The sequence below is a fragment of the Carassius auratus genome, unplaced genomic scaffold (assembly GCF_003368295.1).
Source record: "Carassius auratus strain Wakin unplaced genomic scaffold, ASM336829v1 scaf_tig00215261, whole genome shotgun sequence".
Taxonomy (NCBI): Eukaryota; Metazoa; Chordata; class Actinopteri; order Cypriniformes; family Cyprinidae; genus Carassius; species Carassius auratus.
The window spans coordinates 310642-323756 of NW_020528011.1; the positions used below are offsets into that span (position 1 = coordinate 310642).

General features: G+C 33.6%; 1 protein-coding gene and 1 long non-coding RNA gene across 4 annotated transcripts; one reads left to right on the plus strand and one right to left on the minus strand.

The window, feature by feature from the left end:
- Positions 1-1381: 1381 nt before the first annotated feature.
- On the minus strand, positions 1382-2942 carry LOC113094115 (uncharacterized). Its single transcript, XR_003287987.1, has 4 exons — positions 2807-2942; positions 2274-2345; positions 1657-1794; positions 1382-1579 (listed from the first exon to the last, which is right to left on the minus strand). It is a non-coding gene; the product is annotated as an uncharacterized LOC113094115 (long non-coding RNA).
- On the plus strand, positions 2937-10660 carry armh4 (armadillo like helical domain containing 4). 3 transcript variants are annotated; one of them, XM_026259785.1, is made up of 9 exons: positions 2937-2992; positions 3899-4011; positions 4773-5077; positions 6354-6653; positions 6892-7002; positions 8950-9105; positions 9185-9216; positions 9674-9805; positions 10307-10660. In XM_026259785.1, exons 2-9 carry the CDS (start codon positions 3995-3997, stop codon positions 10376-10378), a joined length of 1125 nt encoding a protein of 374 aa, XP_026115570.1. In that variant the 5' UTR covers positions 2937-2992; positions 3899-3994; the 3' UTR covers positions 10379-10660. The 3 variants fall into 3 exon arrangements, with proteins under 3 accessions (XP_026115570.1, XP_026115569.1, XP_026115571.1); XM_026259784.1 differs by having other exon boundaries at positions 6889-7002; positions 10307-10659; XM_026259786.1 differs by having other exon boundaries at positions 4777-5077; positions 6889-7002; positions 10307-10659.
- The last annotated feature ends 2455 nt before the right edge of the window (positions 10661-13115 follow it).

The window sequence follows — 13115 nt, forward strand, 5'->3', positions numbered from 1 at the left end:
ACTGCTCCATAAAATTTTAGATATCTTATACAAATTGTTTACATGTGTAGAATCCACATAAGCTTGTTGTTTTTAATCAACCGTTCATAAATTACACACAATTTGGCACACAAATGCACAAATCCCCTCTCTGACAGCAGGGGGCACTTCTAGAGCAGCAGAATTACAGCTGTTTCTCGTGAAAAACATTACTTTATTAGGTATTACATGGAGCGAAGGTGAAAACAAAATGCCATCTAATCTTTTCTGAATACAGTCAGAACCTTCAGAGGTACTGTACATTAATTTAATTAATTCATATTTTAATTTGTATAATTCCCTTAGCACTCTTTTAACCCTTAAACTGCAGTGTTGGGGACGTTTTCGTCCAGTAAGGGGTAAAGTTGAGTCTTATTTTGGCCACAACTTTCTCTATGTTTAAGCAGATGGAATGATTTTTGGTGACATATATTATTTTGACACATTTTTTGGGAAAATGCTTTAAATATTTTCAAAAACTCGACAATAGACTGTGGGAAAATTCACGACTTTCATTATGTTCATTGATGAAAACGTCCACTATATTAAACTGCTGTAAAAATATATCAGATAAATATTTTTTTCAAAAATCTATTAATCAGGCTCAGTCCTGATCAAAACTACCAAATGTAAAAAAAAAAAAAAAATGCAAGATTTTAACTCTTTAATTACCAAGTTCATAAATTATGTCACTGATTTGGGAGAAAAAAAAAGACTTGTTTTCAATATAAAAAGTGATTGTGTTTATTACCTTTTATCACAGTCTTGGGCATGTCAAAGATTAGTAACAACATTGGCTTTGATGCATTGTTAGTTTTGTGCTGCATTAGACTTAAAATTGTTCTCCCTCATTGTTCATGGCTGTTTTTGCCCCATTGACTTCCATCATAATTACATTTTTTGATTGATTTCATGCATTCTTGATGTTTGGGAAGAGGTTCAATTTGTAATTTTTACAGTTGATCACTAGGTGGGACCATTAACCTTTTAGATAGGCCTGTGCAAAAAAAAAAAAAAGCTTAGTTTCTGGCTTGTATATGGAGTTATATGGAATATAACAGCAAATTATACTGTGTGTGTGTGTGTTTGTGTGTGTGTGAGAGAGTGAGAGAGAGAGAGAGAGTGTGAGAGAGACCTTTGCACAATTACCTTGATGCATCTGAGAAAATCAAAATATGCACCTCAGCTCTCAGAACTACATGAAGTAAACAAAAACAACGTAAGTGTATTTATGCACCTGCTGCCATTTGATGGTGAGAAGTACGGATGGTCTTTTCTTGATGGTAAAGCCAGTTTAAAACCTTAAAATCCTTCAGTTCAGATACACTTTTAGATTTTTCTGTAAAAAAAAAACTACTTTGCATCAGATTTATGAAGATAATTTATTATGAACCAAAATGCAGCACTAACACTAACAAATAAGCTGCAGCTCGCCGAAGGGGTCAAGCTGCATAATCATTTCTAAAAGAAGACTCTGGAGAGCGTCTCTCTGACGTGTGAAGGACAGAGGATGGACTCAACGATCACCACGCGCCGGTCTCGAGGATTCACCAGCAGATGCCTGAAGGGAAGAAGAACATCACGAGTTCAGCTGCTGAGAGCAAACACAAACCGCTCACAGAGAAGTGTGTCTGTTACCGGAAGTAGAGCAGGTGAACGAACTCCTTCAGGATGCTGTAGACTCCTCAGTGTTGATGTTGTGCTGGACGACTCGAAACGCATGAGACACACGCATTCAAGAGAGCTTCAGATTAATGTTTTAACTCTATCAGTGTCCTGCAGCACAGAAGCAGTCATCAGTGTCACAGACGTATATTTGGAGAAATAGACAACAATACACTGTATGAGTCACAATTATACATTTCTCTTTTCTGCCAAAAATCATCAGGATATTAAGTAAAGATCATGTTCATGAAGATATTTAGTAAATCTCCTACCGTAAATACATCAAAACGTAATGTTTGATTAGTAATATGCATTGCTAAGAACTTCATCTGAACAACTTTAAAGATGATTTTCTCAATATTTAGATGTTTTTGCTCCCTCAGATTCCAGATTTTCTAATAGTTGTATCTCAGACAGATATTGTCCTCCGAACAAACCACACATCAATGAGTGATCATTTATTCAGCTTCAGATGATGCATACATCTCAATTTCACAAAATTGACCCTTATGACTGGCTCCAGGGTCAGTTTAATAATTCATTATTAGTTTTAGAAACAGAGATAATTCTATAGGAGTCCTCAGACTGACCTCCGGAGATCCAGCGTGTTTGATTTCTCTGGGAATGATGAATCTCGCCCCGTTTCGCCGGCAGAACCACATCTACACAAGAGACCAGAGCACAAACACATACCAGTATTAGGATATTTTATAAAAACTAAAAATATTATTACAAATTTACAGTCATCGCATGACATTTTAGGTCATACACTGAAGCACTTAGCAATATGTCAATACAAGCCTTCTTATATATATGTATGTGTGTGTGTGTGTGTGTGTGTGTATGTATGAGTGTGTGTGAGTATACATACAATTTTCATATACATTTTTATAAAGTATATTTATTTATAGCGTACAATATGACTCCGCTATTTATAAACAAATCTACAAGTGTGTTATTAGCAAGTTAAATGTCCAAATAACAACATGCTAAGAACACGTAATAAAATATATATATTTTAGTGTCATTAATGTAATGATGAGCATAAATCAGCTCTTATAAATTGTAATTTGACTAAAACATGTTTTATATCACGACTTTATTTCTCTTTCAGCTCACTCACTTCGTGTAGGCCGCTGTCTTCTCTCCTCCGCTGTCCAAGCCTTCGAACAAGGGCATGTTTATCGATAGAAAGAAATAAAAGAATCAGAAAACAGAATGATTATTATTAGAGTGTAAACACAGAGAGGGGCGGGGTCCTTCAATGGCTGCCTCCCGCTGTGCCTGACTCACAATCGATTCGGCGACGGTAAATAATATTGAATTAATCCAACATATCGAACAAACAAACATTTTCTACGCGTTTATATAATCATACTGCTGTGTTTGTGTCTGTGTAAATTATGGTGTGTGGATTAATGGCGGCTCCGCTGATCTGAGGTCAGTTCTTCTTTTTAGGAGCCAAAGGCGCCTGAATAATATGACACTAAAACTCTAGCAAATGTATTTAGACATCCTCGTTTAATTAATTCCATTTCATTTTATTTATTTATTTATTTCTTATTTTCATGTTGTTTTTTATTTTATTGTTATTATTTGTTTATTTCATTAACAAGCACAGGTGCTTCAGAAATACTTCTAATAATAATAATAATTTAAGCGTAAAATATTTTTTAAAACAGTGTTGCCACGAAACAAGTAATTTAGAATGATCAAAAATAAACAAATTACAATAATCATACTCAATAATAATAATAATAATTACAACAGTTATTAATAATATGAAACCAAATATTAGTTTTTAGTTAAACAACTTTTAAAGAGTTTTATCAATAAATAAGCACCTAAAATTTTACAAATAATAATAACGATAATAATAATAATTACAACGATAATAATAATTATATATATATTCGAAAACTAAATTTGGTTTCAGGTAAAATTGTTCTCAAGTACTTCAAAATATAATAATAATAATAAAAATGATTAATAATGAATCATTTGAAACCAAAGTCTGGTTTTGAATAGTTTTGCTATTTAAAAAGCACTTTAGAATGTTTAAAAAAATACAATTATAATAATAATGAATAATAACAATAATTATAAGAAGAACAAAAACAACTATTACTTTATTATTATTCTTAGTTCTACTATTAATAGTCGTTATTGTTATGAATCCTAATCGTAATTAGAGTAATGGTGTGTGTTATAATAGTGTGTAGGCAGTGGTCTGACGCAGACTCGAGCAGCGCGAGCGCTTTAATGCTCTGAAGGACAGGAGCTGTGCAGAGCTGGACATGAGGCTGACTCCATGGTCACACACAGCAGGTGAGCACGAGCTCGTGTTTGATCACTTCACACTCAAGCTGAGCATCTGCATGCATTAACGCGTGTGAGTCGAGAGCGCGCGGACATTCAGCAATTACGCAGCATTTTCTGACAGACAGTGATGCGGAGGGACGACAGTCCAGAAATCACGCGTGCATTGCCAGAGAACATGCATGCACTCTATAAACACGCCTGCAGTAATGATTCTTTTATAGCATGCGAACAGAGCAATAATGATGAATCAATAACTGCATGATAAAGCAGGGCGCATTGTCTCTGTGCTATTTTTAGACCCTGGCAGTGTGTGTGTGTGTGTGTGTGTGTGTGTGTGTGTGTCAAGTTACTGCTGCAGAACTGAAAGAGTGATGCAGACTGGATGAAGAAACGAGCAGCACACAATCATCATCATCATCAATATAGATATCAGTTCTAGATATATTAATCTTGTTGTTGTTGTTTTTAGCCAATACTTTTCATTTTAAGCGTGCAATGAAATATAAAGAAGCAGTGTTTGATGATAATGTTATCTCTGTTCCTTTGTAAATCCTATTCTTTATATAAAAGTAGTATTTTTTAGCAGAATATTTTAATTCTGATAAATGATCTGAAAATGCTACATCTAGAGCAGCTCTTAAAGAAACAGTTCACCCCAAAATGAATGTTTGCTCGATGACTGTTTCTTCATCAGACTCGGGCAAAAGAATCATATTTTTGTGCAGTGTATATTTCCGAATCTTGATCTGGGGTTTCCTCTTCTCCAGGAAGTGTGTATTGGTGTTCGGGGTCTGCTCTCGTTTAGCTCGAGTCTTCTGGACTTCATGTGACGGATCCACAATGTTCATCGCTGCAGCTTTCCCGAGTCTCCTGCTGATGGTGATCTGTGTGGTCAGCACCTCGGAGAAGCTGGGACATGGAGAAGATACGGAGTCTGCTGGAGATCTGCTTCAGATCAGCTCTTCTGAGGAGGAGATACAGACTCCTTCTTCTGCTGGATCTGGACCCAGCTTCAGCTCCAGTCTGCTGGACGCCACAGACACCTGGACAGAAGCTGACCGTCTGAGAGCAGGTGAGCACTACCATCATCTTCTGACTTCATAGACTTGGGCTGTTTTCTAGTATAAGTATCTAAACGTTCTTGAATCAAGATGCATTTACTGCGTTATAAGATTTTAAGGGCCATTTTTGTTTTATTGAAATGTATGTATTCTATGTGTTTTGCAGTAATGAACAGGAAAGTCAGAGTGTTACTGTGTTGCTGTAAAGCAGCTCTAGAGAGTCATGACTGAGTAAATCTCACTGAATGCTCCACTTCGAGCCCCAGCGGACGCCGCCGGCAGCAGAATCACTTTCTATTTTGAGCTGCTGGAGGAAAGTGGAGCTGACGGCTAAAAGAGGCGCTTTATTCACTAACAGTTTGTTCATGTGCTGATGGTGTTTCTCCACAGAGTCAACAGGAAGTCCACACTGCTTCCTCAGAGCCGCTCAAATATCAGTTCAGCCGATGTTTCGTGACGTTGATGAAACTGATGCAGTGTTTATCAAGCATCAATGCATCAGTAGTCATTGAAATGACAGAGAAAATTAAATTTTACTTCCTTTTATTTCAGCTAGTTGTCAAATTAAACTAAAAATTTATAATAATAAAAATACAGACATATTACCAAAGAAATAATAAAAAAACACATCAAAATTACTGAAAACAAAATCTATTACTGGGAATAAAATAAACATTAAATATAATATATATATATATATATATATATATATATATATATATATATATATATATATATATATATATATATATATATATAATATCAGTTAGACAATATTTATTATTTTTTATTAAGTTTAACTTGATGTAATAACATATATAAATAAATCATGAATAAAACTATATAGACATATTAAAAACTATAATAAAATTGAGAAAAATACACATGAAATAACTCAGTTATTTAACTGTTACTGGTAATAAAGTAAACTTCAACTGAAATAAAATAAAATATTTAAGCATTATTTAATTTAAAACTAAATAATTAAAAAACTTTCACTTACAATTATTTTATAGAATGCAATATTAATTTTTGTTTAATTTAACTTGATGTACTAAAATAACTCAAGCTAAAATAAAGCTATATAGACGTTTAAAGAAAAAACTAATAAAAATCACTAAATGTTACAAATAATGATATAAAATCAACAACAACAAAATTAAAATAAAATGTGATTGAAAATATAAATGAGACCTATAGTAAGACAGCAGACGTTTTCTGAGAATCTGTTATTTTGACTGTATTTCCTGTAAATCAGTGTATTTCCTGTTGTGCTTCCTTCTCCAGAGGAAGTGAGCGTCTCGTCTCAAGACGTCGTCACCGAGGCCACCATGTCCTCCGAAGACCTTCCTCTGATCTTTGAGCCGTCTGAGGACGTCATGCCGGCCAGAGCATCATCTGAACTGTCTGTCGCCATGACGCCAGCGGCTGTAACCGTGGGAGACGCAGAGCTGGAGTGGATGGTGTCCATGGATACGGATCGCACTTCCTCTGATGTCCGTGTCTCAGGAACGCTGGAGACGTCTGGAGCGAGAGAGCCAATCACAGAGTCCCATCTGGCAGAGGAGGATTATGGGACGACACCACGTGAGAATATATAACAGTCTCCACTAGTTTGATGTTTTGGATTATTGCAGAAAAGGAGCTCTGTGACACACTAAAGTTTATGATTCTTCACTAATTATAGGAATAGTTCAATAAAAATGTAAATGTGTTCACTCCCAGTTCATCTGAGATCAGGATGAGTTTGTTTATTCATCAGATTTGGCGAAATGTAGCATTTAAAAGCTGTGCAGTTATACAAGCGTTCTGATTGGTCCAGCAGGTGATGACATCACACAGAGCATCGTTACCCATCAGGCTCTGCTGGACTCTGAGGTCGTTCACTTAGCGTCAAAACTGAAGACAGACATCCCAAAAGATCCCAGAATTAAAGGTTTGTAAAAGCAGACACTGCAGGTGAATAAGGTAAAATAATATTCTTACTTATCTAGTTGATTGATCACATTGATAATTGCAAACATTTATTTTTTCTAAAATGTTTGGTTTAAATATGCAAATGATGCAATATTTAATGAAATATGCACAAATTTGCATTCATTTCTATCACAAAAATCTAAACACTGGATGAAGTCAGTTTCAAAATTCTTATTTATTTATTTTCTGACATATTAGAGATCTCATTTTTACGACTGCGTTTTAGTGCCACATAAAAAAAATCTAAGATTACGAGAATAAAGTTGAAATATTTCAAGAATACAGTTGAAATATTAAGAGTTTGAAGTTTAAATATTACGAGATAAAAATTGAAATATTACGAGATTGAAGTTGAAATATTACGACATTAGAGTCGAAATATTACGAGAATAAAGTAGAAATATTACTAGATTAAAGTTGAAATATTACGAGAGTAAAGTTGAAATATTACGAAAATAAAGTAGAAATATTACTAGATTAAAGTTGAAATATTATGAGATTAGAGTCGAAATATTATGAAAATAAAGTAGAAATATTACTAGATTAAAGTTGAAATATTATGAGATTAAAGTTGAAATATTACGAGATTAGAATCGAAATATTACGAGAATAAAGTAGAAATATTACTAGATTAAAGTAGAAATATTACGAGAATAAAGTAGAAATATTACTAGATTAAAGTTGAAATATTATGAGATTAAAGTTGAAATATTACGAGATTAGAGTCGAAATATTAAGAGAATAAAGTTGAAATATTACGAGATTAAAGTTGAAATATTACGAGATTGAAGTAGAAATATTACTAGATTAAAGTTGAAATATTATGAGATTAAAGTTGAAATATTACGAGATTAGAATCGAAATATTACGAGAATAAAGTAGAAATATTACTAGATTAAAGTTGAAATATTACGAGATTAGAGTTGAAATATTATGAGATTGAAGTAGAAATATTACTAGATTAAAGTTGAAATATTACTAGATTAAAGTTGAAATATTACGAGATTTAAATTGAAATATTACTAGATTAAAGTTGAAATATTACGAGATTAAAGTTTAAATATTACGAGAATAAAGTTTTAATTTTACGAGATTGAAGGTGAAATATTACGAGAATAAAGTTGAAATATTACGAGATTAAAGTTTAAATATTACGAGATTGAAGTCAAAATTTTACGAGATTAGTCAAAATATTAAGAGAATAAAGTAGAAATATTACTAGATTAAAGTTGAAATATTACGAGATTAGAGTTGAAATATTACGAGAATAAAGTAGAAATATTACTAGATTAAAGTTGAAATATTATGAGATTAAAGTTGAAATATTACGAGATTAGAATCGAAATATTACGAGAATAAAGTAGAAATATTACTAGATTAAAGTTGAAATATTACGAGATTAAAGTTGAAATATTACGAGATTGAAGTAGAAATATTACTAGATTAAAGTTGAAATATTATGAGATTAAAGTTGAAATATTACGAGATTAGAATCGAAATATTACGAGAATAAAGTAGAAATATTACTAGATTAAAGTTGAAATATTACGAGATTAGAGTTGAAATATTATGAGATTGAAGTAGAAATATTACTAGATTAAAGTTGAAATATTACTAGATTAAAGTTGAAATATTACGAGATTTAAATTGAAATATTACTAGATTAAAGTTGAAATATTACGAGATTAAAGTTTAAATATTACGAGAATAAAGTTTTAATTTTACGAGATTGAAGGTGAAATATTACGAGAATAAAGTTAAAATATTACGAGATTGAAGTCAAAATTTTACGAGATTAGTCAAAATATTATGAGATTAAAGTTGAAATATTAGGAGACTTAACAAACAGCTTCTTCTATGGCATCATGAAGCTGCTTTATTTTGAAGAGTGTGTGGTGTCTTACAGAGGAGCCTGATGAAGATGAAGAGGACGAGGAGATGGACTCTGAGGAGGAGGAGAGTGAAGAGGACCTGACAGAGAGCACCGTGGCCCCCCACAGAAGTGCTCCGTATGGCCTGATCCCTCCTCCTCCCGTCTGGGTGCAGCAGAACCAGGGCTTGGGTGAGAGATCTAACGCTCTCCAACAGCTCAGCTGTCTTCAGCATTCATTAACCGCTTGTTGTCTGTCTGTTGTTTACAGTGCGGAGCTGGGTCGAGCTCATCAGAGAGAAGGTACAACTCTTTCTTTTTTATTATTAATGCTTTCGGTTCACAACACTGGAGAAGTCTCTTATGTTCTCTCCAAGGCTCATCAAAAATACAGTAAAACTGTGAAATATTATGAAATATCTGTGTGAATCTGTGTTAAAGTGTAATGTATTTCTGTGATGCTCCGCTGTATTTTCAGCATCATTCCTCCAGTCTTCAGTGTCACATGATCTTCAGAAATCATGAGAATATGATGATTTACTGCTCAAGAAACATTTCAGTGACACTGAAGACTGGAGGAATGATGCTGAAAATACAGCGGAGCATCACAGAAATACATTACACTTTAACACAGATTCACACAGAACACAGATGATTTAGATTACTAAACTCTTCCACAATTTGTACTGCATTTGTGATGAAGTAAAAGTGATCGGAAGAGACTCTTTCAGAGCCCTAAAGCGCTCGCTGGTGTCTGTAGGCTGGGTATGTGTCAGGGATGTTGGCTCCGGTGGGGATCGGGATCGCTGGAGCTCTTCTTCTGGTCGGAGCTCTGTACAGCATCAGAGCGATCCATCGACGGAGGAACAGCTTCAAACACCAGAGGAGGAAGGTACGTCAAACCATGATCCTCAAACACTACAACCACAAACCCATCAAGAGCGCATGAACTGAGAGACATCATCTGAAGCTGAATAAATGATCTCTCAGTGATGTGTGGTGTGTGAGGAGGACAATATCTGTCTGAGATACAACTATTAGAAAATCTGGAATCTGAGGGAGCAAAAACATCTAAATATTGAGAAAATCATCTTTAAAGTTGTTCAAATGAAGTCCTGAGCAATGCATATTACTAATCAAACATTAAGTTTTGATATATTTACAGTAGGAAGTATCTTCATGAACATGATCTTTACTTAATATCCTAATGATTTCTGGCATAAAAGAGAAATGTATAATTGTGACTCATACAGTGTATTGTTGTGTATTTCTCCAAATATCCGTCTGTGACACTGATGATCTCCTAGATGAGCTCCTCAAAGCTTCAGTAGATTCATCTTTCATGCATTCTCTGATAATCTTGTGATTTTTGTTGGATGTTGTTGGTGTTCAGCCTCCCAGAGAAGTGCGCAGTGGACCAGACAACACCATGCTGCTGGCCGACAGTTCAGAAGATGAGTTCTGAGGATCTGGAGTCAGATCTCACACAAACACAGCAGAAAACCGTCCGATCACGCGCTCGTCTTCACCTGCATCCACACACTTCTGACAAACTGAGAACGTGAACATTTAAGAGTGGTATTTTAGTAGCATTGAGATGCTAAGTAAGCTTTATTCATTTTTTTTTTCATTTTTATTTTAGTTAATCATTTTGTTGTTGTTTTTATTGTATTTTATTTTTATACGTCAAGTAACTAAATTCAAATGAGATTTATTTTTTCATGACAACTAGCTGATTTTTTTTTTTATGAAACCAAAAATGTTACATTTTTCAAACTTATTTCAAAAGTAACATTTTTTTTAATGTTTTGTCATAGTTTTACTTTTTGTTACATTTTTAGTTAACTATAATAACCAGTCTTCAATAAAGCATCTTGTGTGAATATTAATTTTATTAACTCAAAACAAAAAAAAGTCAATTATTCCACTTGTACAAATGTGTTGATTTCATTCTATTTTTCAAGTTGTGGTGTGTTGAAGTCTCTGCTGTAAGATGCCATCATCCATTCAGAAACATCTGATATCTAACATTAATAACAGCAGATATAATAATAGTGCTTTCATTCATCACAGCTCGTCTGTGAACTCAAGACCCACAACTCTTCACGATTTCAGCAAGAAATGCTGCTTTAGGACAATATCTATAAAACTAAACATCATCAGGCATATCACATTTCATTTAGAAAATATGAGATCGTAACATATTAAAATGAATCCTCTGAGTGAAAGCACTCACGCAACATAACGTGGATCTGTTGTACATACAGTATACAGATGTTTGACTGTAAATATGATTGTTCTGATGTTGTTTGACTCTGACGTATATGAACTCGTTTCACGTGATGTGTGTGTTTCCTTCAGTGCAGGCTTCTTCTGGTGTGAATCTCTTTACAGTAAGAGTACAGGAACATGTGAAGAATCACAGCACACTACTGTAAATACACTCAAATAAATACAGTCAGATATCTGCTTTTGCAGTGCTGCCTTTTCCTGTGACAGGTTTCTTTCAGCTTTCGCAGGCTTCACTGATCTGAGCTCATGTTTGTTTCCTATGCACTGAGCCTGATCAATAAACAGGAAACATATTCTTAAATATGAACATAACGTGATCGTTAGTGTCTTCATGAGCAGTCATCTCGATGGGAAAAAGTGTCCCAAAAGATCTGAATTTAGCTCATTCACAGATCTTTACTAATCATTTATTCACAATTTCTTCATGTTTTCTAAAACTGCATAATATAATTTTATAATGTAAATAACCGTTTTATCAAATACATTGCATTTTTGGATTTTTTTTTTTTTTTTTTACTATTACACTTTTAAGGAAATTATTAGTTTTTTGGCTAGTAAACTAGTAAAACACATTTAGCAGCGTATGAGTAGTTATAAAACACAATGTCCTGGAAAATTACTAGCACTTTATCTATAATTTTTCTAAAAAATTGTTCTTGTTACCAGATCAACAGTCGCAAGTACAAGCTACTAACAAAATGTATCATAAATGAACAATTATTCATTACTAAATTATTATTATTATTAAATTGAACAATTGCAAATAGCAGCTACCTTAATTGACGTGATGTGATTAATACCAGGCATCTTTGGTTTCTTCTTTTTGTCTAATTTAGATGATAAATGAGTGTCACTTATCAAAAACTGCTAAAAGTTGCCAAATACATTTAAAAAAAATAGCTACATTTGTTGCATGGGTTGCTTTTGGAAGAAAATGTTGTTAGGGTAGTGTGAAAATTAATATAGAATTAATATTAAAATACGTATTTTATGGAATAGAATTTTGAATTCTATGTTATGCAGAATATGTATTAGTCTTCTGAAGCGCGCGCTCCGTCTGAAGGGAGTCACGTGATGATGATTAAAGCGACAGCGCCCTCTAGTGCTGAACTCTTCTACTTCAGATCACACATACAGCATCATTTATCAGTCTAATCAATGCTATAACCAATGCTTTAAAGCTTAAAAAAACCCCACTTCCAATAGATCTCCATTTCTTTTTCATTCATTTAGCAAAAAAAACAAAAAATGCATGGAATATATTATGAAAATTACATTTCCTTTACGTTGATCATGCTACAAAAATAAAAAAATAAATAAAAAAAGTGCTGTTCTTCTTCTCAGTATTTTTTGTCTTGTATTCCAGCACAAATATCTCAACATCTTCAAATCAAGATGCATTGACTGGAGAAGCCAAATGACAGAAAAAGTCTCATTTTATGTAAAACTGATCAAAATGTAGTGAGTTTACAATGAAAACAAAAACAAATATCTGCCAACGGGCTTTAATTTGAATTTCATTTAGTTCCGTTTCTCAGTAAACAAAGCCTAATGTCTTCATTCTGCATCTCCAGTAAACGCCTCTCGATTGACAGATGTTGAGAATGGTTTTTCTTTCTGGAAAACAAGACAAAAATACAGATTAATGCATTCATGCAATGTTTTTTTTTTTTTTTTGCAGTGTAAATATATCTGAAGATAACTGTAAAAAACGAGAGCAAAACAGTCTGTCTGTATGCAAAGATCTCTTTTATTCGTGTCATGATTAGTGATCGTCAGTGCACCTTGAGTTTAAGCATCAGTTCGGATCGGTCCGCTGTGAGAAAGCAGCCTTGTACAGGTTTAAGTGCATTGTGGCAGTGGTAAGGTCAAAGGTCAAAGGTCAGGACTCTAGTCTGAGATCGAGGTTT